Source organism: Sorex araneus, chromosome 11 (assembly GCF_027595985.1).
Source record: "Sorex araneus isolate mSorAra2 chromosome 11, mSorAra2.pri, whole genome shotgun sequence".
NCBI classification, from domain to species: Eukaryota; Metazoa; Chordata; class Mammalia; order Eulipotyphla; family Soricidae; genus Sorex; species Sorex araneus.
This window is the reverse complement of record NC_073312.1, coordinates 796,471-821,904: the sequence shown is the minus strand read 5'-3', so window position 1 is coordinate 821,904 and position 25,434 is coordinate 796,471. Positions and strand designations below refer to the sequence as shown.

The window sequence follows — 25,434 nt, the reverse complement described above, 5'->3', positions numbered from 1 at the left end:
CACACACACCCTGTACCCACTTAAAGTGTTGCTTGTTGAGCAACTTGAAAAGGTGTGGTACTGCAGGAACACAAAAGCCCTGGTAGGCACACGCTAAAGTTTGTTTCAAAAGTTTCATGCTGAGTGAAATGAGTCAGAAAGAGAGAGACAGACATAGAAAGACTGCACTCATCTATGGTATATAGAATATCAGAGTGGGAGACTAATACCCAAGAACCGTAGAAATAAGTACCAGGAGGTTGACCCCATGGCTTCGCGGCTGGCCTCACGTTCCGGGGAAAGGGCAACTCAGAGAAGCGATCACCAACTACATTGTAGTTGAAGGCCATGTGGGGGAAAGGAGTTGCGGGCTGAATGAGGGTTAGAGACTGAACACAGCGGCCACTCAACACCTTTATTGCAAACCACAACAGCTAATTAGAGAGAGAGAACAGAAGGGAATGCCCTGCCACAGTGGCAGGGTGGGGTGGGGGGGAGATGGGAGTGGGGAGGGTGGGAGGGACACTGGGTTTACGGGTGGTGGAGAATGGGCACTGGTGAAGGGATGGGTTCCCGAACTTTGTATGAGGGAAGTATAAGCACAAAAGTATATAAATCTGTAACTGTACCCTCACGGTGATTCTCTAATTAAAAATAAATAAATTATAAAAAAAATAAATAAAGTTTGTTTCAAAAGGGCTATGGAATTAAATATCCCAGGTAGTACCTCAAAAGTACCAGCCCTGGAGCACTGGTGGGATAGCCGGGCTCCTCTTTCTGATCTTTCACATTTTCACGAACTTAATGAATCTGCATGATTCTGTAGCTGTGGAAAACACACTTACTTCTCTTCTTTGACTGAAGGGAAGGTCTCGTGATTATACAGATCCAGCTGCTTGTGACTCTGCTCCAGAGTTTCCATGAAATCTTCAGGTACTTCACCTTTCTCCAACTTTCTAGAATTAATTCAAGTATTCCATTTTAAAAGCCACGCCAATCAACGGGAACTAAGTCTGAGCCTTGTCCTCCTCAAAGATGAAGCTGAAATCACTCCTTCCTCCCCAAGTTTCTCCAAGATAATTCCCACAAGACCCTGCTTGTGCCTCCCCGCCCCTAAAGTGAAAATACCAGGAAGAATAGACACTAGTCTCTCGGTCTGAACCATAGCCAAGCCCTGGGCTCTAGGAGTACGGCAACATAAAGCAACACACTTCACTGCAGCATCCCACCTCCTCACAGGCACAGTGAAGCGCGACACGCCATCTAGCCACACTCTCTGAGGTCTAATGTCATGCACTGACATCTCCTGGTTTCCTCAGACACACTGAGATCTCACACACACACGCTGAGATCTCCTCATAAACACACTGAGATCTCTTCAGACACACCCATAATGAGATCTCCTTATGCACGCATACACACACACATACACACACACACACACTGAGATCTCCTCAGACACACTGAGATCTCTTCAGACACACCCATAATGAGATCTCCTTATACACACACACACACACACACACACACACACACACACACACACTGAGATCTCCTCAGACACACTGAGATCTCTTCAGACACACCCATAATGAGATCTCCTTATACACACACACACACACACACACACACACACACACACTGAGATCTCCTCAGACACACTGAGATCTCTTCAGACACACCCATAATGAGATCTCCTTATACACACACACACACACACACACACACACACACACACACACTGAGATCTCCTCAGACACACTGAGATCTCTTCAGACACACCCATAATGAGATCTCCTTATGCACGCATACACACACACACACACACACACACACACACTGAGATCTCCTCAGACACACTGAGATCTCTTCACACACACCCATAATGAGATCTCCTTATGCACGCATACACACACACACACACTGAGATCTCAGACACACTGAGATCTCCTCAAGCACGATCTAAGATCTCTCTTTCTCTCTCACACACACACATACATACATACACACTGAGGTATACTCAGACATACACAGACACACACTGAGGTCTCCTTGGACACATAAACACACACAATGATGTCTCCTCTCCTCAGACACACACACACACACACACACATACACACATGCTGAGATCTCCTCATAAACACACTGAGATCTCTTCAGACACACCCATAATGAGATCTCCTTATGCATACATACACACATACACACACACACACACACACTGAGATCTCCTCAGACACACTGAAATCTCCTCAAGCATGATCTAAGATCTCTCTTTCTCTCTCACACACACACATACATACACACCACTGAGGTATACTCAGACATACACAGACACACACTGAGGTCTCCTTGGACACATAAACACACACAGTGATGTCTCCTCTCCTCAGACACACACACACACACACATACACACATGGTGAGATCTCCTCAGACACACATACCCCAAGATCTCCTCACACTCCCTCCTGCTCTCCAGAATCTTCCAAAGTGTCTTCTCAGCTCCACAGCCACAAGCCTGGCAAAAGGCAGGTCCCCAGACTCAGCCTGTGAAATGGTCTTGCTCTCCCTCCCCAAACTACTCACGCTCTTATCTGATTAAGGTGGAAAGTGACAAACAGACTGATGGAGTCTTTTGTCTCCTCTTTTAACTGATGTTCATCCATTAGTTCATGCTGCACCTGTTAGGAAGCGAAACAGAATGCTGACCTGAGCCTAAACAATTTGGAAGAGATCTGGAATCTGTGGCAATTGCCATTTTGATAACATTCTGTGGAGAGCCTCCATAGAACCATGCTTCGTGAACACCTGTTTCTTGTTGGTTGCACCGTGCTTCGTGAACAACACCTGATGGGGAATCAGGATGTCTTGTCACGCTCACAAGTTATGGCTGGTTTATCAGCTGCAGACACTTGAGGGCAAACAGGCAGGGAGAAGTATATAAGGGGGGAAGTCACCTAGCTAGTCGGTTCTCCCTCATGCGTCCCCTTTTCCTCCTTACTCCATGTCCCCGTTCCTGATTTCTTCTCTAACGCATGAGAAAGTTCCTAAATAAATCGCAGCCAAAAGGATCTCCGAGTTGCGTGTTTCTTCGCTGGACGAAGCGGCGCGCGACAACATTCAAGCTATTTTAAAAATATATATATATGGGGGGGGCTGGAGCGATAGCACAGCGGGGAGGGCGTTTGCCTTGCACGCGGCTGACCCGGGTTCGATTCCCAGCATCCCATATGGTCCCCTGAGCACCGCCAGGGGTAATCCCTGAGTGCAGAGCCAGGAGTAACCCCTGAGCATCCCTGGGTGTGACCCAAAAAGAAAAAAAAGCCAGGGTCCACTCCTGGAGATGCTGGGTCTGGCCGTGTGGTGCTTAGGCCAGTGGTGCTGGGTCCCGAGGACGCGCCAGGCTCATACTGAGGTGCTAGATGCCATGGATTTCACCCAGGGCACATGTGGCAGCAGAGCTCAAACTCAGGCTCTGCCAGGCAAGGCCTGTGCTGCGCCACCTGAGCCACAGCCCCGTCCTGGCACCCAGCACCCTGAACAACCGAAAAACATGTTCTCATGTGGTAGATCTAGTTTTCCATGGGTAACTAAGTTGATTTTCCACACACAAAGCTTCGTCAATGATGCCTGTTCTTTATAAATCTAGGTGACCACTTCATCTTCAAAAATTCACTGTTTTCCTTATTTCTTAGCGGCACTGTTCTGGGACACTCTTGCCAGGAGAGAGAAGGCTGGCTGCGCCCGTCCCCTGTACCTGTGCACACGGGTCTCTGCATCTCTCAGTGGAAAGACCTGTTGGATGTCTCCACAGTTAATAAAATGACCTCTAGGGCTGGAGCGATAGCACAGCGGGGAGGGCGTTTGCCTTGCACACGGCCGACCCAGGTTCGATTCCCAGCATCCCATATGGTCCCCTGAGCACTGCCAGGAGTAATTTCTGAGTGCAGAGCCTGGAGTAACCCCTGTGCATCACCAGGTGTGACCCAAAAAGCAACTTAAAAAAAAAGAAAATGGGGGCTGGAGCACAGCGGGTAGGGCGTTTGCCTTGCACGTGGCCGACCCAGGTTCGATTCCCAACATCCCATATGGTCCCCTGAGCACCGCCAGGAGTAATTCCTGAGTGCATGAGCCAGGAGTAACCCCTGAGCATCGCCGGGTGTGACCCAAAATGCAAAAAAAAAAAAAAAAAAGAAAAAAGAAAATGACCTCTATCTATATTTTATATGCATACTGACCATAAGAGCAAATATTTGTCGATATCTCTGTGGCACGTAATCTTTTATGAACGGTGCTGTGATGGAACAAAATTTTGAGGCCTCCTCCATCTTCCCAGCCTGTAGATAACACTCAAGAAGTGCCCTGGAGAACACCAGAGAGCTGGATGTCAGACCCCAGAGGAAGCTGCTCCTGCTGAAGTATCTGCTGTCCAGTCTCTCTGCTACGATTCCTGATACCCCAAGCCCCAGAGACTCCTGGGTCAGCGGCACACGGGAAGGCGGCTCAACACGGCCAGGGGGCTGCACCTGCATTTTCAGACCCGAGACAGACAGACAGAGCGAGAGAGAGAGCGAGCGTTCCTCTCTCCAGAGAGCCACGAGGGGGAGAGGGGCTCCTAATCCAGACACCGCCGCCAGGCAGCACCCGGTGTGGCCTGCACGAGTGTTGGCCTCTGTCCCGCTGGAGCCGCCTCGCCCGGGGCTGCTCCCTGGGCAGTGCCCACTCCTGCTGGGCTTTGTGCTAACCTGGCAGCCAGATTAAGGCTCAGTGTGCAGAGATGTTTAAGCCATGAGCTGGCCGGCAACCGCCGAGGTGGCATCTCGAGTCCCCCGCCAACCCCCCCCCCCCGGTTCTGAGGGGCAGAGGGCGGCAGCCCACCCGCGGGGCCACTCACAGCATCAGCTCCGCCCGCCACTCGGTGTCCTCCTCCGTCTGGTTCAACACGCTGACGATGTGGGACAGGCTGGGGATGACGTGGTGGTGGTAGCCCGGCTTGAGGAAGGGCCTGACCATCTGCCAGTAGAGGACCGAGGCGTTGTACACCAGGAAGTAGTACCTGCGCACAGGGAGCCTGTGATGGCCTGGCCCCGCGAGGACCCTGCAGCTGCCCACAGGACCCTTTGCCCTGGGGTCCGCTCTGGGCGCAGACGTGAGAGGCGGGCGAGCAGGAGGCGGGAAGTGGGGGGCCGGGGAGGAGCAAGCATAGGGGTGAGTGGGAGATAAGGGGGCCCCCGGGTCTCTCTGAAGGCCCGCTGAGGCTCTCCCCACGCCCAGCCCTGTGTCCCCCGTCCACTCTTGCCCGGGCCCCGGGTATCCTGCACACAGGCCGGCCCCAGCCTCCCTGGGAGCTCCACGAGCTCCGCAGCGAGCACAGGCAGGGGGCACAGACCAGGCCGGGGCCCAGAGGGCAGCGGGCCGGAGCATTGGCCACCCTCCTGGGCCCACAAGGACCCTGGAACTGCCCACAGGACCCTTTGCCCTCCCCTCCCCGTGCCCAGAACCACCACCTGGGCTCGGCTTTGGCAAAGCTGACGACCTTCATGTACTCGGTGACACAGTTCTCAAACTCCTCCTGCAACGGCACGAAGATGGCACCCGGTGGCACGTCACTGACCTCAGCCCGGCCCTGCCCAGCAGCCAACACCCCAGAGCTCTGTGGCCCAGGCCTGTGACCCAGCACCCCGTGACCCCACATGCTGCCTGTATGCGAGTGTCGTTGCAGCCAGAGCTTCCCCTGCTGGTGACCAAGGCCAGCGTGGCGGGGCCACCACACCGGGCTGCAGAGGCTGAAGACCTCACACCTGACCCAGCCCTGTCCTGAGCGGGGAGGGGCCAGCAAGGGGCTCGCCTGCATCTCAGCAGGAGGGTGTGTCCCAGGAGGACTGAGGCTAGGGAGCAGGTGCCTCTCACCAGGTTCTCCGTGGACTTGGGGGCGCTCAGCTGGGCCCGGCACAGGTGGGCTCGGCCCAGGAACTGGGTGACGGGACTCTTGACCTTGAAGTACATCCGGATACAGTCCTCGGCCAGCTCCGGCTGCCCCATCTGCAGGGAGACGCTGTGAGCTGCGGGAGGAGCCTCCTGCCCGCACCCGGGCCAGACCCCCACCTTCAGAGCCCGCTCTGCACACAGGACCAGCAGGTCAGGACTGAAGCTCTCGGCGGGGTCCAGCTCCGACTTGCCCATGTTGGACGACTTGATCAGGTCATAGGCCCGCTGCAGCGCAGACACATCTGGAAGGGGGCTGTCAGGAGAGGGGGGCCCAGGAGGCCCCTCTGTGGACGGAGACTGGCGGGCCCCCCCCCCAGGGAGGAAATAGCCAGAAGGACTCAGGAACCTCCACAGCCACCAAAGCCTCAGGCTGAGCGGCTCACGACTGGCTGAGGGCTGCTGCAGAGGGTCCCCGCCTCTCACTGGGGTGGGGGTTCCTGCCTCCTCCAACTGCAGTGGCGGGTCCTGTCCTCTCACGGCTGCGCTGGGTGCTGGGACCCATTTCTGTGAGCGGGCGTCTCCAGGAATGGGGAAGGTGACGGTGTCCCCGCACCAGGGTGGCGTGGGGCTGGCGGGGCCGATGCTCAGTTGTCCTAGCAGCCTGGGGTTGCCCTGGTTTGGGGTTTGGGGCCCAGGTCAAGGGTCCTCGGGGTGGGCCCCAGCCGCGGAGGGCAGCTTCTCAGGGTCGCGCTAGGGAGTCTGCAGGGTCCGGGTGCCCCGGGTCACCTGGCGAGCGAGTTCGAGACCCCAGGAGGGGGTGGGGGGCTTGGGGACCCCCGGGGGCGCCCACCGTTCTGGTTCTCGGCGCGGGTCAGCTCCTGCATGAGGACCAGGTCCATGGTGCGTCTGCTCCCGGCCCTCGGCCTTCGCAAGGGCCGTTGGCTTCCGCGGGCGGCCGGTTGCCTAGCAACGAGGACGCCGACGCGCTGGGCCGCGGCTTGGCGCGCGCGGCCAGGCTTGGGCGGGAGGGGCAGCGCGGGAGGGGCAGCTCGGAGCCAACTCGGGAGGTGGAGGGGGCAGTAACTGCAGCACGGTAGACGTCAGCACAACTACAAAGTCGACAAACGCTGTGGAACACGGGGCTTTGACGCTTTCCCGTTTGATTTCCAGGTGTTGGTTGGGGTCTCCGTTTCTGTGTCTGGTTAACCTCTATTTTCCATGTACCATAGTCTGAGAAGACAGTGAAACAGTTTCTACCCTCCTGACCTTATGGAGCTGGTTTTGTGGCCCAGCGTGCGCCAACCGTGGAGAAAGTCCCGTGGCTCTGAGAAGAATGTGCATTAGCTTCCGGGGGATGAAGAGCCCCGTGTGTACCTACTAGCCCCCTCTCCTCCTCTTCATCCTTGGAAGCCAGTATTTCCCGGCCGAGCCTTAGGCTCCTTGGTCTATCAAGTCTGAAGGGAAACATGCACTGGGGAAGGGCTGGGTGCTGGAACACTGCCTGACTGACACCCGATCACGAACAAACAACTCTGCAACTGTGTAGCTCAGTGATTCATTTTTCCAAGGGGGGAAATTCCCCATTTATGTAATGATGCTCTCAGATTTGCTAACCACTGCAGGATGCTGACGTGACAGTCAGCAAAAATTACTTACCAGGGCCAGAACAGAGGTGCAGCCAGGATGGTGCTCGGCCCACCCGTCACCCCCTGCTCAAGTCGCTGCTGGCCCTCAGGCACAGCTGCGAAGGATGAGAGCAGCCGGTGCTCCCTGCCCGGGTCTCTGTCTGTCTGTCTGTCTCTGGCCCTCGCTCCGTGCTCGAGGGTGCAGGTTCTGTGCAGATACGAAGCCCTGTGCTCTCTCTGGGGCTGGGGTGAGGGCAGATGAGATTCCTGGCAGCAGCATGCCGTGCCCAGGACTCAGCAGACACCCCTCCAGGAGGGCCCTCATCCCTGTGCGAGCCCCCTGCCCCAGTGACGTGTGGGAGCCGCCCACTGTGGTACCCGGGTCTTGCCACGCGGTCCTGAGGGCTGTGCCCTGGGCTCTCCAGAGACCAGAGAATTCCTGCAGAGACCTACAGTTCCTGGCTGGGGGACCGTCCACAGCAGAGCACTGGCCTGGCGTGCACAAGGGCCTGAGTTTGATCCCTGGCCCCCTGGTGTGGGCCTGGTGGCCCCAGCATCTCCGAAGAATAAAGCTAAACCAAACATCATCACAGAAGTAAGAGTTGGCTTGTCCTGGGCGTCGGTGGTCGATGATCTCTGAGCAAGGTCCCGCGAGGCTGGTCCAGCTTCAGGGATCCCCAGGGCTGTGGGCTGCACACTTGGGGCTCCCACAAGGACGGTCAGCTTCCCTGGCCTTCTGTAGGTGGCTTTTCTGGTTCTGGAAGCTTCTGGAGGGTCATTGACTCCTCCTGTCTGCACTCACGGCCGATGGTTTTCGTGGGCCCCTTGGACGCTAGAGTCGGCGTGTGGGGGCTGGGGGATTCTGCTCCAGGGTGCCTTCAGGTCTGGGCACAGCCGGTGCAGACAGTCTGGATGCCAGCTGGTGGGACCCACAGAGCCGGCCCAGGAAAACAGATGCTCTGATCTCTGGGACCCTTGTGAAGGAAGGGGTGCTGGTGGGGAGACACCCCATTCCTTGGGAAGGCAGCAAACGTTCTGATGCTCACTTACCCTCCTCTGACAGATGCGAGGTCCAGTGTCCACCCACCATTGTGCCTGGTCTTGAGGCCCAGCTCCTCATATACAGGTGTGGGAGTCAGACACCCCACACTTGAGGCAATACCAGCTCTCCTGCTGGTAGGTCCCCACACAGCTCTCGAGGTCTGGGAAGGCCTCGAGTGAGGCCTTAACACACTGAAGCAGATAGATGCACTGCTGCGATGCTGGGAGGGTGTGCGGCCATGCGAGCGTTAGTCTGTGAGGATTGCAGGGGTGGGGTGTGCAGGAGTAAGGGTAAGAAGAGGGTTGCGGGAATGAGGGCATGGAGGGGTGAGGATGTGAGGTTTGAGGGTATGCAGGAGTGAGGATGTAAAAGTATGAGCATTGCAGGGGTATGTGAAGGATGAAGATGTGCATGGGTGAGGGGGTGAGGGTGAGAAGGTATAAAGGTGTGCACATGCAGTGTGGAGTGTGCAGATGTGAGGTGTGAGGGCGTGAAGTGTGTAGGGGTGAGGGTGTGTGGTTGCAGAGTGAAGGTGTGATGCAGTGAGGGTTTAGGTTTGGGAATGTGCATGTGAGAGGGTGTGGAGATTTGGACTGTATGAGATGCGGGTGTGGGCTATGCAGGGGTGAGGTTGTGGGGGTGAGGTTGCGGGGTAGGGTGTGGGCTGTGCAGGGGTGAGGTTGCGGGGGGTGAGGTTGTGGGATAAGGGTGTGATAACATTGGTTTGTCCTTTCTGCCTTGCTGCAGGGAGCTTAGGTTTATTGGGTTACTCCCAACACAGTGCTCCCATTCTTCTGTGTTTATTTTCAACCTCTTTGTGCTCTGCTTCCCAAACCAATCACCTTTATCTCCTAATCAGACTCCATTAACTTGTAAAATTGCTTTTCTCTTCTCCTTAAGTCCTCTGCACAGTTAATTCAGAGCAATGTCCTTTTTGAATAGACACAGGAAGACAGTTAATGCTATGCTTTTGTAACTTGGGAGTTAATTGACTCCAAATGATATTCACTCCTGGGCGTCTGTTCTCTCAACTTAAGCCTCAGTCGCCCTTACTTCCTAGCACCCAAAAAGCAGGGTCCCGATGAGGGACTGGATGGACACAGGGCAAGCTGTGAGCTACCCTGGCATCAAAATGGGCCAGGCCAAAGCACCACAATACTTAACTATAAGTTAAGAGCTTGGTCATGGACAAATTCTGTCATGATCCAAAAAGTACAATTAGATAGAACCCTGGAAAGATTAATCTGGCCTGAGCACTGTAGTCTGAAATCTATAGCGAGATGTCCCCAGGAGAGCCACCCTACAAGCTTAATGTATCTCTTACTGTGTCCATACAAAATAAATAATATTAAGAAGTAGAATTAAGATGTTAATTAAGTTATTGGCCTAAGGAGAGGAGAAGCACCCCTAGGTGGTACTTCTGCCCTTGCGCCTGATCAAGAAGGGTTTTCATGTGCTGATTTTGCTGTGGGTGTGGTGGGAGCTGGTGAGAGAGGAGAGAGAGACGAGAGACGGGGCAGCAAGATGGAGCACGGAGAGACTAGCAAGGGGCCAGAGGGAGAAGAATGTAGGCACGTGAGAGATAGAGACGCGGCTGCGAGAGGGAGGGTGGAGAGATGAGTGGGAGAGACAGGAGGAGCTGGGAATGAGGGGCAGGGTGAGACTGGAATGGGGGGCTCGGTGAGACTAAGCAGGCGCGTGGGGAGAAGGGAATAAACGGCAACTGATCACCAACCAGCCTGGCGGCTTCCTTTCCTCCTTCATCTGCCCATGGCATTGGCCCTCCCGGGAGGGGGAGTGGCCCGAGTCCACCGAACATGGGCAGCAAAAGGAAGAGCCACTGGGGTTTTCCCTAGCCGCTTTGTGATTACACAGGTGTGAGCTGTGCAGGGGCGAGGTTTCGGGGGTGAGGTTGTGGGATGAGGGTGTGGGCTGTGCAGGGGTGAGGTTGCAGGGGTGAGGTTGCAGGGGTGAGGTTGCAGGGGTGAGGTTGTGGGATGAGGGTGTGGGCTGTGCAGGGTGAGGTTGCAGGGGTGAGGTAGTGGGGTAGAGTGTGGGCTGTGCAGGGGTGAGGTTGCAGGGGTGAGGTTTTTGGGGTGAGGCTGCAGGATAGGGTGTGGGCTGTGCAGGGGTGAAGTTGCAGGGGTGAGGTTTTGGGGATGAGGCTGCAGGATAGGGTGTGGGCTCTGCAGGGGTGAGGTTGCAGGGGTGAGGTAGTGGGGTAGAGTGTGGACTGTGCAGGGGTGAGGTTGCAGGGGTGAGGTAGTGGGGTAGAGTGTGGACTGTGCAGGGGTGAGGTTGCAGGGGTGAGGTTGTGGGATAAGGGTGTGGGCTGTGCAGGGGTGAGGTTGCAGGGGTGAGGTTGTGGGATAAGGGTGTGGGCTGTGCAGGGGTGAGGTTGCAGGGGTGAGGTTGTGGGATGAGGGTGTGGGCTGTGCAGGGGTGAGGTTGCAGGGGTGAGGTTTTGGGGGTGAGGCTGCAGGATAGGGTGTGGGCTGTGCAGGGGTGAGGTTGCAGGGGTGAGGTAGTGGGGTAGGGTGTGGGCTGTGCAGGGGTGAGGTTGCAGGGGTGAGGTAGTGGGGTAGAGTGTGGGCTGTGCAGGGGTGAGGTTGTGGGGCAGGGTGACTGCGGCTATGAGCATACATGCTAGTGGTGTCTGTTCTGAGGGTCCACAGCGATCTTGGCTATCACGGACTTGCACAGTGTGAACCTTGAGGATAACGGTCCCCCTGGGCTTCAGTGGTCAGCGGTCACGCTGCAGCCGGCACCTGCCCACAGCAGCAGGACAGGCCAAAGTTCAGAGGCCCTGCCTCTCTGAGCAGCAGGTCCTGTGAGACGGGAGACTAGTCCCTGGGACAAGCGCCCACAGGGTCTTTGTGGTCAGTGGGCTCTGGCACCCTCCCATGGAGGCCCAGCCCCTGTCACGCCCGTCCCCCCCCTGCTCACAGACCGGGCTGTGCCTCAGGGTGGGGTGTTCAGGCTCAGCGTGCGGGATCCATGCTCAGCTTGTCACGGGTGTCTCCCGTGCCGAGGCCTCGTCTGTCACCAGCCATGCTCTCCGCAGGCCAGGGGTGGCAGGCCGGTGTCGGGGAGCCCTCCTGGGCTCTGCCCTCCCTAGGGCTGTACGAGCAGCCTGCTCGGCTCGGCTGAGGTGCGGCAGGAGGCAGCCCTTGCCGCCGGGTGATCAATACTGTTGCTAATGAAATATTCACCAAGCAGCCAGCCGGACGTTTTTCTGCTTAATTAAAACCGTGCATCTTACAAGTACCAGCGTTCCCGAGATGGAGGGCGGGGTGGAGGAGCACAGGGTAGGTAAGCCACAGGCTGGGGCTCCGGACACTCTGCCCCAGTCCTCACCTCTGGGCGCTGAGGCCGGGGAACCGGCTGGACAGAGCCCAGGAGGCAGTGCAACGCCCCACCATGTGTGGACACCATTTCGTGTCCATGCGGGACTGAGCCCTTGGCACCCACGGACAGATGCCAACTCCCTCGGGCAGCCTGTGAGTGCTGGACAAGCCCTCCCGGGCCCTGGGTCTCAGGCAGACTCTGCCTCCACCACTGGGAAACCGAGGCATGAAAGGCCAAGTGAGCACTGAAACCACATCTGTCCATGGCACCTCTGCAAAGTGTTCCAGGGCCAGCCCCTGCCACAAAGCTGCCACCAAGCTGCACAAAAGGGGACCAGGCCAGGGGGCCTGCAGCCCTGGGGGCTGGAGACACAGGCTCCCCTTGGCCACAAGTCAGAACCTCCCCTGTCCCCTGAGGGCCCCCTGGGTCCACTCAGCACATTCCCTGTCCCCTCTGGCCCCCTGGGCAGCCCCTCCCCTGCCCCGCCTCTGTCCCCAGGATACAGTCAGCACACTCTGGGCCTCCTGAGACAGTTGTCTGGGTGGCCTCAGGGACGAGCCTCTCGTTGCAGAAATGGTCAGTGATAGGCTGCGCCCTGGAAGCTCAGGGTGACCAGGAACAAGCACCTGAGACTCAGGGTCTGCAGAAGGAGTCGGCTAGACGCGTCCAGAAGCATCCACAGGACCAGCAGGTGTCTGAGGCAGCTGCCCTGAGCTGTCCATGGTGCTGGAGGACATGCTGTCCAGGCGTAGAGTGGACACCAGGGACGCAGGGTTAGCAGAGGCCACCGGGGCCTCCCAGGGCTCTGCTGCATGAGAGGGTTCCCGGCCCCCACCCTGAGCTGGAAGGTGGAGGGCCTCATCCTCGGCCCTCACGGCAGGCCACGCCGGACGGACGCACGGGCCCGCCACAGGGCACAGCTGGACCCCTGTCCTGCTCGGACCCGGGCAGAGCAGCGCTGCAGAGAGAAGGCGGGAGAGCAGGTGGCTCCTGGGGCCAGCCAGGGCCCCCTCGGGACACAGCAGGACGCCTGGACAGTCTCTGCTCCTGGGTGCAGGGCTGGGGAGGGGGGCTTCTGGAAGGCCAGATTGACCGCGGCCTTGAGTCAGTGTGGGGTGTGGGGACGGAGTCCTGCCTCCCGCTGCCCGTGATGGTCTAATCAGCAGAGAGGAGCGTGGGCTCCCGCCCACACCGATTACCCGCAATCAAGGCGCCACGAGAGCACAGGCGAGGAGCTAAAAATAGACGTGAGCGGCTCTGTCTGTGGCCCCTCACCCACCTCGCGCCGGGCGGGGGCTCTTCCTACAGGGCCTGGGCTGGGCCTGGCCGCAGCGGCACTGCCCGGGCTACCGTTAGCCTGGGGGGGGGTACGCAGTGTCCCACAGAGTGGCTGTGGAAATCAGCAATAAGATGACACGCAGGCACCCACCCGGGGTCACACGCGGCCCCCAGCCAAGCCACAGAGCTCTGACAGGAGAGAGGCGGGGGCCAGGCAGCGGCCCCGGGCTGCGGGCCACGGGGTCAGGATGGCACCAGAGAGGGACCCAGGGCTTTTCCCGCAGCCCTTTGATGCTGTGAAGCAGGGGCCACGCCAGGCCGGGTGGCGAGTGGCTGCCCCTCCTGGAGTGGACTTCGGACGCACCCCAGCCCAGCCGCTCCAGGTGGGCACTGTGGGACACGGGCTTTTGTCGGTGGCTCCGTGTCCTGACTCCCTCGAACCCCTCCAGCCCCGTATCCTGACTCCCTCGGACCCCTCCAGCCCCGTGTCCTGACTCCCTCGGACCCCTCCAGCCCCGTGTCCAGCCCCCTGTCCTGACACCCTCGGACCCCTCCAGCCCCGTGTCCTGACTCCCTCGGACCCCTCTCTGGCCGCGGGGAGTGGGGAGGGGGCCCCATCCCTGCCAGGCCTGTGGGTGTGGGGGCAGCCCGCAGGCTCGTGATCTCTGTTCCCCAGGGTCCGGCCCACACCCCAAGCGTGCCCCTGTGGGGCCCCACACCTGCCCAGTTCTCGGGCTAGTGAGCCCGCTTCAGGGTCTGGGCCAGGCTGTGCCCCTGAGCTCGCGACACTCACCGGGGAGCTGGGAACAGCCGCCCAGGAGAGACGGAGGAAGTGAGGTGAAGCCTGGTGCTCAGGGCAGCTCCTGCACCAGGACCCCCACACCACACTCACACGCAGCGCGGCCCATGCAGACATGCGTGCACAGCACACACACACGCAGCGCGGCCCATGCAGACATGCGTGCACAGCACACACACACGCAGCGCGGCCCATGCAGACATGCGTGCACAGCACACTCACACGCAGCGCGGCCCATGCAGACATGCATGCACAGCACACACACACAGCGCATGCACACCACTGCAACGCAGACAAGCACACGGTGCCTCTGCGCGCGCACATACACACACACACACACACACACACACACACACACATGCAGACCTCACCGCCCGCCCATGTCACATGGTCCCCTGCACAGCCCACCTCCACATGCCTATGTGCCTCAGCACACTCCACCCCAGGGAGAGTCTCGTCAGGACTCAGCTGCCCACCGGAGTCTACCCACCAGCGGCTGGAATCAGAGGGTAGGTGACCAGTGCATGGCCCTGAGAGCAGGGGCACAGGGGTGCGGCCTTCAGAGCAGGGGGCAGGGGTGTAGCCCTCAGAGCAGGGGAGCAGGGGTGTAGCCCTCAGAGCAGGGGAGCAGGGGTGTAGCCCTCAGAGCAGGGGGGCAGGGGTGTAGCCCTCAGAGCAGGAGAGCAGGGTGCAGCCCTCAGAGCAGGGGGGCAGGGGTGTAGCCCTCAGAGCAGGGGAGCAGGGGTCTGGCCCTCAGAGCAGGGGAGCAGGGGTGTAGCCCTCAGAGCAGGGGGGCAGGGGTGTAGCCCTCAGAGCAGGGGAGCAGGGGTCTGGCCCTCAGAGCAGGGGGGCAGGGGTGCAGCCCTCAGAGCAGGGGGGCAGGGGTGTAGCCCTCAGAGCAGGGGAGCAGGGGTGCAGCCCTCAGAGCAGGGGGGCAGGGGTGTAGCCCTCAGAGCAGGGGAGCAGGGGTGTAGCCCTCAGAGCAGGGGGGCAGGGGTGTAGCCCTCAGAGCAGGGGGGCAGGGGTGTAGCCCTCAGAGCAGGGGAGCAGGGGTGTAGCCCTCAGAGCAGGGGAGCAGGGGTGTAGCCCTCAGAGCAGGGGGGCAGGGGTGTAGCCCTCAGAGCAGGAGAGCAGGGTGCAGCCCTCAGAGCAGGGGGGCAGGGGTGTAGCCCTCAGAGCAGGGGAGCAGGGGTCTGGCCCTCAGAGCAGGGGAGCAGGGGTGTAGCCCTCAGAGCAGGGGGGCAGGGGTGTAGCCCTCAGAGCAGGGGAGCAGGGGTCTGGCCCTCAGAGCAGGGGGGCAGGGGTGCAGCCCTCAGAGCAGGGGGGCAGGGGTGTAGCCCTCAGAGCAGGGGAGCAGGGGTGCAGCCCTCAGAGCAGGGGAGCAGGGGTGTGGCCCTCAGAGCAGGGGTGCAGGGGCACAGCCCTCAGAGCAGGGGTGCAGGGGCACGGCCTCAGAGCAGGGGTGCAGCCCTCAGAGCAGGGGAGCAGGGGCACGGCCCTCAGAGCAGGGGAGCAGGGGTGCGGCCCTCAGAGCAGGGGTGCAGCCCTCGCGGGGGACGCACTGGGCTTGTTTGGGCTTTGAAGACTTTTCCCAATTAGGCCCAGACGGCCGTGCTGCTTTCACCCCACGACTCTGCACAGGATGTTTTTTGGGTTTGGTTTTTTGGGTGTTTTTTTTTTTTAAAGAAAATGAAGGGATGTTTCTGCTCTGAAAAACGTCATTCTGCTTTTGTGGAACCTGGACGAGCCCCGTGAGCTCCTTTGTGCTGAGAACATTAGCTGCCCAGGCCGAGCCTCGTCCCCGACGGCCCCAGCAGCGACGCTTTCTGAGCCGCGAGGACAGGCCCCTGCACGGATTTAGATGAAAGGCCCCTTTGAGGTGAGACTCTCTGTGTGGCAGGAAGATGCACTGTCCTCCCAGCGCTCCTGCCTCCCCCGGGCTCCTGCCTCCCCCGCAGCCCCGCGTCCCTTGGGGCCTCACCCTGAGCTTACAGGGAACTTCCAGCCCCAACTCTGAGCAGGAGGGAGGGGGTGCGTGGTGGTGCAGGCACTGTGTGAGCACTGACCTCAGGGCCTGGATCCTGCTGTCCTGCCCTTGGCTCATGGGCCTCCACAGGGGGCGCGGGGGCCACACGAGGCCCAGCCTCCCCCACGTGCCCAGGGCCAGGCTGGGCTCAGAAGATGGCGATCTGTCTCTCATTTCCAGCTGGGCTTTACTTTGGCATCATGCCTGGCTGTGCCCTGGGCCTGCCCGGCTCAGTGGGGGTGGGGCACTGAGGCACCAGGGCTGACCTGAGGACAGCTGTGTGCAAGACCAGGGCCCTCCTGGCCGTCTTATTTGCTGCCCTGAATGTCTTGGTCTTTGTGCACTGCCCCACGTGATGCCATGTGGCCTCTCCCCCTGGCCACGGCGGGGCAGAGCCAAGCCCCTCTGCCCACCTTGGCCGCCGCTCGCGGCCCAGCCATGGGGGACACGGGGCCCCATGTGCTTCCTCGGGCAGGGGGCCGCTGCTCACATAGGCCGGCCTGGGCCCAGGGCTGGGCCGTTGGCTCCCCTTGTCGCCTTCCAGCAGCCTGAGGTCGGGGCCTCCCAGATTCATCCCGCTTGGGACCCCTTTCGCCCCCAGTGCACCGCCGTCCTGAGCACAGAGCAGAGCCCCCGCGCCGCGGGTTCGTCTTGCTCCTGGCTTCGGTCATTGCCTGCCAGGGACTTCTGACAAAGTTGCCTGACTCGCGCCCTGCTCCTGCCCACGCCCACCCGGGCCGGCCGCTCTGACAGAAGGAGCCTGTCTTTGAAAGTGTCTTTTGAGCCAGAGGCCTCCCGCCCGGCCCACGGGGCCTAGATGTTCCAGTTAAAAATAAAATCTTAAAAGCGCAGCCTGGAGCGGCCGGCGTCCCTGCTGCAGACCCCCCGGCTCAGGGCCGCACGCCGCCCGTCTGCGACGTGCCCGCAGACGCACTCTCCACTCTGGGAGCACGTGGCAGCTGCAGGGGTGCGCAAGACCACCGGGCCACCAGGAGCCCTGCTGCGGGGGGCCGGGGCAGACAAGGCTCTGCACCTTCCGCCTGACGGCTCAGCCCCCGTAGGTCTGAACCCGCAGTCACCCCTCCTGCGCCCCTGCGCCCTAGGACAGTGGCCCCAGGGAGGAGCCCAGCTGCCTTGTCCCATCAGAAGAGGCGTGGCTGGACTCAGGCCTTGGCAGGGTCCCTGGGTGCCCCTCTCTGGACTCAGGCCTTGGCAGGGTCCCTGGGTGCCCCTCTCTGGACTGCCCATCTCAGCCAGCTCGGGTGGGGAAGGGCAGGACCGCAGACTGAGCTTTGGGGGGGTGAGGGGCTCTGGGGTTTCCTGGGCTGCACATTGGGAGTGGGGCAGTGGTGGTCCCCTGGCGTCCAGAAGTCAGGAGGTGCCCGAGGCTCCTCCCTTGGCCTGTCCAGCTGTGTGGGCTGGGACACCCCAGTTTCAGGGTCTTGCTGGGGCACAGACTACCCCTCGGGCTGCAGGCAGAGGCCATCCAGCCCAGCCGGTGCCCTCAGGAAATCTGGGGGTCCCTGGAGGAGGGTCCGTCACGCAGAGGCTCACCCCGGGCACAGGGTGAGCGCCAGGAGACTCCACGGCAGTGGCCGGGCCCAAGCAGACCCCCTCCGCACACCTGCCCCCGGGGCGAGCCAGTGGCAGGGGCTCAGGGTCCCTCAGGGCAGACCCGGCAGGTGGGGGCAGGGCGGAGACCAGTTCTGTCTGGCCTCTAGGCAGCTAAGGCCCAGCCGCAGGGCTGGGCACTGGAGCAGCTGCCTGTGCTCCTGAGCACCGCCCTGACCTCTGACACCACCCCCCGGCCCCTGGCACCACTCACTCAGCTCCTGGTACTGCCTGTTGGGCTCCTGCCACCCCCCAGTTGGCTCCAGGCACCGCTCACCTGCCCCTGGCACCGCCCACAAAGCGCCTGGCACCCTGGGGGGACAGGGAGACTCTTCTGGGTCTTGTCAGCTCCTGGGGATGCGGGTGAAAGGAAGTGATTCTGTCCTGGGAACAGCACAGAGCTGGCAGACGCCCCCCCCCCCCCCACCTGCAGTGGTCTCTGCCGTGGAAGGCTCCCGCTCGCATTGCTCTAAGGTGCCCAGGAGCTCCCCGAGAGCGGGAGCTGTGGCCTCTGGCTCAGAGAGCACAGTCCTCGCCCCATGTGGCTTTACTCTGCAGCCGGACGTCACACTGCCAACCCCCCGGGCACTAGCTCCTACTGCCGCCATGCCTCAGGGAGTGGACCCACTGCTAGGATGAGCGTGAAAAGAAGATTCCAGAAGGAAGAGTTCACAGCAGCTGGCACAGCGGCTCTCTGGCCCTTTCCTCTCTTCAGGCTCTCTGGACCTGACCCCTGAGGCAGGGGTCACGTGGGGCAGGGGACGCCTGCCCAAAGCTGAGCCCATCCTCGCGGACAGGAGTCTGGGTCCCCACTGGCCCTGTGCCAAATGCCTCCTGGTGCCTGACCCAAGCTCCTCCTGGGCTTCCCGGGGCTCAGAGGTGGCCAGACCCCCCCTGCCGAGGGAGGTCAGCAGTGCCATGGGCGGGGGCATGGTGCCTGTCGCCCGGGCTCTGCTCTGGCCTCAGAAGGGCAGCGTGTGCTGAGGGACAGTGCAGGGAAGAAGCCGCCCAAGCCCGAGCAGTCGGCAGAAGCAGGTGTGCACGTGTGAGGAACGTTTCTGCAGACAGTGCACAGGCACGCGTGCACACAGCCTGCCCCCCGGCCTCTAGCTGGAGAGTTAGTCTGCTCTGCTAATTTACAGAAAGCGGTTTAATGGGCTCTGGGAAAGTGGGTTGAAGACGCCCAGTGCAGGAGAAGGCTCAGCTTCCCATGCGGGCTGCCTCCTGGCGCTGCGTGGGGCCCGTGAGCTCAGCCTCGGCTCTCCCCTCAGTGCTCAGGCCACACCCAGGAAGAGCAGAAGCCTCTTCCATCCATCACGACCAAGGTCGACCTCTTACCCGTGGTGACCGCAGCAGTCTAGATCTAGACCCTGCTGGCCACGTGTGTCCACACCAGGTGGACCGTGCTGCCGGCGTCAGGAGCTGGACTGAGGGCGCAGCCCACCTGGGGCCCGGCCACTGGAGGAGGACAGCAAGGTCAACAGGGGGGATGCAGGGCAGGTTCTGGACCATGCAGGTCCTCCTAGAGCCTCGGTCAATAGGCCCACTGTGGACACTGTCCAAAGAGAGATCTAGGGGCAGGGCTGAGGGAACCGGAGGAGACCACAGGCTCAGGGACCCCAGGGTCAAGGCTTGTCCTCTGGGAGACCTGGACAGCCCACGGCCTCATGAATGCCGAGGAGGGGATGGCCGCTGGGGGGACAGAGGACAAAGGCACCATCTGCTCAGTGGACTCCTCCAGCCATGCAGCAGAGCTGCTCGCACGGCGACAGCGGGAAATCTGCTCTGGTAGCAGGAACGTGACCCTGCTCCTGAGAAGCCAGTGGACAGACCGTCCCCCGAAGCAGTGAGAGAAGAGGACAGAGGAGAGCAAAGCAGTAGGCTGGGCACTGCCCATCAGGGGGACACCTCCATGTCAGCCTCCACTCAGTGCAGCCTGCCCTTCCGAAAGGAACCAGGGGCTGGGGAGAGTGCGGGGAGGGTCTCAGGGGCTGTCGGGGCCAGCAAGAGATGCCAAGCACAGGACGGAGGAGCCAGAGCAATCCCCAGAAGGGCAGCCAACAGCCTCAAACATGACAGGGGGGCCACACGGGGAACATGAGGTTCACACATGATCTCACACTGGGAACATGGAGCATATGCATGATCTCACAAGGGGAACATGGGGTTTACACATGCTCTCGCACAGGGAATAGGAATTCACATATGCTCTCACATAGGCACCATGGAATTTTCACGTGATCTCAGAGAACATGGAACACATGCATGATCTCACATGGAGAACATGGGAAGCACATGTGATACCACACAGAAAACATGAGACTCACACTGTATCTTCTGTCTCCGGAATTTCTGGGACTCTCTTAAACCACCATCACCCTGAAATGCCAGATGTGGTACAGGGTGAGGAACAGTTGGACTGTACAGGAGCTAGCGTAAGAATCACATGGGCACATGAGCCACTCCCACACCTCACGAGTGCCGAATGAGCACATGAAAGCCAGCACAGAGTGGGGATAGACGTGCCCATGGGTCTGTCCGAGGGTGCAGTTGTGAGCGCTCAGGCTAAGCCTGTCCTTGCCTGTGACCCGTGCTGCACTGCTGACAATTGCCTGGTCTGGAGGATCAGAAAACAATCTGAGGGGTGAGTCTCCTCCAGCCTCTTGGCCAGATTCAAGACGAATGGCAGGTATGTGCTGTCTCACAGCTGAGTTAAGGCTGGACAGGTATGAGCGCACTGTGAGGGTGGAGCAGGTGTGAGCTCTGGGGTGGGCAGGTGTGAGCTTTGAAGGGCAGATACACGCACACAGACACATCCACACAGACACAAAACAGAGACACAGACACATCCACACAGTCATGTCCACACAGACACGTCCATATAGACACATCCTCATAAACGTGTCCCTACATATGTGTTGGGAGAAAAGCCCCTTTTGGTCTGCTTCGAAGTGCCACACCAATCCCTGGGCTCAGGCCCGGATGCATGTTCCCAGACCACTCAGGAAGCCAGGTCAATGTGACCAGGGTACAGGATATGTCAGATATGTGGGTGACAGTCTAACCATTATGATCACAAAGGAAGAATTTAACCCTATCTATGGAACTGTGATGAAACAATGTACTCCTATCTGTAGAACTGTGATGAAACAATGTAATCCTATCTGTAGAACTGTGATGAAACAATGTACTCCTCTCTACAGAACTGTGATGAAACAATGTAATCCTATCTACAGAACTGTGATGAAACAATGTAATCCTATCTACAGAACTGTGATGAAACCATGTTTGTTCTAACCAGTGTGAGTAGTGACTGCCTGTATTTCTCCCCCAAATGCTCAAGCCTATATAAAGTTATGCCCATCGTTTAATAAAATTGAAACTGCTGGACAGGACCCCCGCTGTGCTCGTGTGCTCATTTGTGGAGGCGGCAGCATAGAAACTTGCTCTTTTCCCCGGACGCTTTTCTTTACAGGAAGGGAAGATCGGCCCAGTCTTCAGGGTTCTGAGCGGTGGCCTCTTGCTGGGCGAGGGAGCGTGCAGAACAGAGACCAGAAGAAGGAGACCCCCAACAACATAGGTGCACACAGACACATCCACACAGACATGTCCACATAGACCCATCCACACAGAATGTCCACACCAACATGTCCACACAGTCACATCCACATGGACCCATACATACAGACATGCCCACACAGATATGTACACACAGACACATCCACACAGAATGTCCACACAGATACATCCACACAGACATACTCACTCTCACATGTCCACACAGACCAATCTACACAGACATTCCACACAGACATGTCTGAACAGATATGTCTACACAGACACCTCCACATCTACATAGACCCATCCACAAAGATACATCCACACAGACACATACACACAGATATGTATGCACAGACACAGACATCCACACAGACCCATCCACGCAGACACACCCACACAGATATGTGCACACGACACATAGACACAGAGCCATCCTTACAGACACATACACAGACACAAGCATATCCACACAGACACGTCCACGCAGACGCATCCACACAGCTGTTGGAGGCCCTGGCGGTGGTTGCCTTGTTCTATCAGGACCAACCTGCTGTCCTAAACCCACCTGGCCCCGGACACGTGGACAGTCTCACTGGGGGCTGCTCAGTCCCAACTGGGCTACAGCAAGACTTGTTCTAAGAGAAACCTCGGTTCCTCTCTCCAGCCGAGCCCATTCCTGTCTGAGCAGCTCACCCCTGTGGGCGGGAAAGGGCGGACGTCCTGCCTCCGTCCTGCAAGCCACATGTCCCTTGAGCGAACACACGGCTGATGCCACACTGTACAGGACACACAGGTCCCCAAGGGACTGCTGCAGAGAGAGAAATCCCAGTTCTAGAACCTTCCCGTAGCCTCTCCTCTATGCTAAGATGGAAACAGGAAGCCAGTTTGGCACCTTGCGGGGGGCAGAGGGGCACAGGGCCTTCAGAGCTTTCCTGGGCTGCACCCTCCAGGCAGTGCACACCCCAAGACGAGCCCTCCGCGCCCTCTGCCTGCAGCCTCCGGGGAGCCTGGTCCACAGGTGGAGGTGGGGGTGGCTGTGGCATGACGCCGGGCGTGGTCCATCCCATCAGCTGTGCTGGGTTGAAGTGACAGGACTCTGCTGGCTGGGTGGGGTCGTCATGATGCTGGCGTGGTGACACCAATGCAGTGGGGGGACAAGTGGCCTGAGAGCAGGATGGTCATCCGGACAGCAGGGAGGCCTGTGGGCGGCTGAATGGACAGTCCCTCCGCAAGCTCTGAAGGGGGCCTGGGGGCACAGCATGGAGTCAGGTGGGGAGGTGACATCCAGCCCTCCCAAGGGCACTTGGGACGGCAGAGGAGGGTTCTGGCCTCTGAGGGTCAGCTGGCATCAACAGAACCCAGGGCAGTCTGGTGAACAGAGCCACAGGCCGGGAGGTGATGTGGCCACGGGGCACCGCCCAAGAGCAGGGCCCCAGAGGGAGGGGACTTCCACTGAGCCAGGACCCTACCACGGTAAGGTCACCAGAGGGAACTGGGCCATGTCCAGAGAGACCTCACATACGTGTCCAGGGAAGCCTCACATACATGTCCACAGAGGCTTCACATACATGTCCGAGAAGGGTCCCACACACATGTCAGGGGTCCTACACACATATCAAGGATCTCGCTTAAACCCAGGGAAGGGAGGTCTGAGACGGACACTCAAGGATGCAAAGTGGCTCCTCAGCCCTGATTTCCTGCTGAGGAGGAGCAGAGGGATGAGAGTTGCCCGTGGCGTGACTCAGGATGGACAGCACCTCCTGCCTGGGCTGTGTACCTCAGTGGGGGACACAGGTCAGTGCCCCAGGGAACTAGGACCCCACACACTCCCCAGGGACCCGAGATGACTGAGCCCTGGGGAGCAGAGTCCTCCCTGGAGAGGGATCTGAGCCCCAGGGCTCCCTCGCCCCGCCCTGGGATAAGCCAGGGCCTGGGGTACAGGTAACCACCCTGCCACCGCGTGAGGGTCCCTGCCTCCACCCTCACACCTCTGTCTCACCTGTGTCCTCGGTCTGACCAGAAAACAGTGAGGAGTGTTGGGTGACCTGGCCACACAGTCAGACTTTGTGAACCAGATTTTAAAAGCAATGAGGATTTTAGTTTTTTATAGACTTTGAAAATAGAGCATCCTGAAGTGTGTGAGAGGAGAATCCCGAGTGCTGAGACACGAACCCACAGACACCGCGACCCAGAGGGGCAGGACGGCATCTGCCCGGGTTGTACGTGTGTGTTCTCCATGCACAGATGCAGTCTAGGCGCAGTCCCTGAGCATGCAGGCATATGGTGAATGTGTGTCCTGTATGTGCAGTGGTGTCACAGGTGTGCATGTGTGTCTCGAGCACACAGATATCAGTCCCGTAAGTGCACACGTGTGTGCCCTATGTGTAAAGGTAAGTCCTGGTGTGCATTGTGTACTACAAATGCAGATTGCTGGCCCAGGTCCACGTGTCCTGAGTGTGGAGATAATAAAGATGTACATGTTTTACAAGCACAAAAGTTTGTAAGTCTGTTACTGTACCTCACAGTGATTCACTAATGAATTTTTTTTTTGTTTGCTTTTTGGGTCACACCCGGCGATGCACAGGGGTCACTCCTGGCTCTGCACTCAGGAATTACCCCTGGCAGTGCTCAGGGGACCATATGGGGTGCTGGGAATCGAACCCGGGTCGGCCACGTGCAAGGCAAAGGCCCTATCCGCTGTGCTATCACTCCAGCCCCAAACTATTAAAAAAAATTTTTAAAAAAAGATATGTGTGTTTCTGGAAGCCCAGATGTCTGCACATGGATCTCAGACAAACACTCACACTCTCACACTGTGTCACTGACACCTTCACACTCACTGTGTCCCTGAGACCTTCACACTCTCACACTGTGTCACCGACACCTTCACACTCTCACACTGTGTCACCGACACCTTCACACTCACACTGTGTCACCGACTCCTTCACACTCACACTGTGTCACCGACTCCTTCACACTCTCACACTGTGTCACCGACACCTTCACACTCACACTGTGTCACCGACTCCTTCACACTCACACTGTGTCAACTGTGTCACCGATTCCTTCACACTCTCACACTGTGTCACCGACTCCTTCACACTCACACTGTGTCACCAGCTCCTTCACACTTTCACGCTGAGTCACCGACTCCTTCACACTCTCATGCTGTGTCACCGACTCCTTCACACTCACACTGTGTCACCAGCTCCTTCACACTCTCATGCTGTGTATACAGTCTGACACATTCACTCACATGCCTGTGTGCATGTATCTCTGCACTCATACCTGTATGTACACCGGTACCTATCTCTTGCATTCACACTCTGTTGCTCTGACTCATGTGCTCTGAAAGGGACTTGCCAGCCCCTCTGCTTTCTCCTTGGAGGAAACCAGTGGAGATCTGAGGTGGGCTCACCATGCTCCATCAGGGAACAGTTCTGATTTTCCAAAACTCTGCTATTCTAACAGCAGAAGCAAGAATACCAGCTGGAAAATGATTAGAAATTTAAAAATAAAAAGATTATTTTTAGGCTTCAGGATATTGAAAGGAGAATAAAAATTGTTTCAGATATGAAGCATGAGAGAATGCCATGATGTGCCAAGATTGCTAATACTAGAAAAGTCAGTGGCTGAGGAATATTAATTTTGAAGGAAAGCATTTTCTTAACAGAATTGCCAAGGTATGTTGCATCCTGCAGCCCAAGGCAGGTTTGGCACCATTACCAGAAGCCTGGCAAGAACTAGCAGGCACCGGTGGATTCTGTCAGGTGGGTCACTCAGCCACGTCAGCGGGGTCCAGCTGGGGCACGCCAGATGGGTCAGGGCCGGAGGCAAAGCCACACCAAGTGCAGGTCCCGTGGGACAGCGATGCGGTGATACAGCTGCAGCAGGGTCTGCCACAAGGTGACGGTGTCCCGAGGCAGCACCCACCGCCCAGGGCTTGCCCCATGGCCCAGTGCACCAGCCCAGATGATGAATGAGAGCAGGGCAGGGTTGGGGGTGAGAGAGTCCGTGTCAGTGGGCCAGCCTGCTGCAGGCAAGGCGGGTCCAGAGGCACGGCCAGTCGGTAGACACAGCACTGGGCTTCAGTGAGGGGACGCGTCTGCGACAGCCCCAGCCCTTGAGGCTGCAGGAGCAGGTGCCCACTCAGAGCCTTCCAGATGTGCCCTCACCAACCCCACGAGACTTCCAGATGTGCTCCCCCGCCCCCACTCAGAGCCTTCCAGAT

At 58.8% G+C, this 25,434-nt stretch overlaps 1 protein-coding gene across 1 annotated transcript in view; it reads right to left on the bottom strand.

The window, feature by feature from the left end:
* Window positions 1-6,812, bottom strand: part of CFAP46 (cilia and flagella associated protein 46) — a 54,852-nt gene extending 48,040 nt beyond the window's left edge. The window contains exons 1-8 of the mRNA XM_055119112.1: window positions 6,764-6,812; window positions 6,091-6,215; window positions 5,896-6,027; window positions 5,493-5,557; window positions 4,880-5,041; window positions 4,224-4,347; window positions 2,572-2,666; window positions 825-935 (exon numbers count right to left, since the gene is read on the bottom strand). Of these exons, the coding sequence (XP_054975087.1) occupies window positions 825-935; window positions 2,572-2,666; window positions 4,224-4,347; window positions 4,880-5,041; window positions 5,493-5,557; window positions 5,896-6,027; window positions 6,091-6,215; window positions 6,764-6,812 (863 nt within the window). The remainder of the gene's footprint in view (window positions 1-824; window positions 936-2,571; window positions 2,667-4,223; window positions 4,348-4,879; window positions 5,042-5,492; window positions 5,558-5,895; window positions 6,028-6,090; window positions 6,216-6,763) is intronic.
* Between the last annotated feature and the right edge of the window lie 18,622 nt (window positions 6,813-25,434).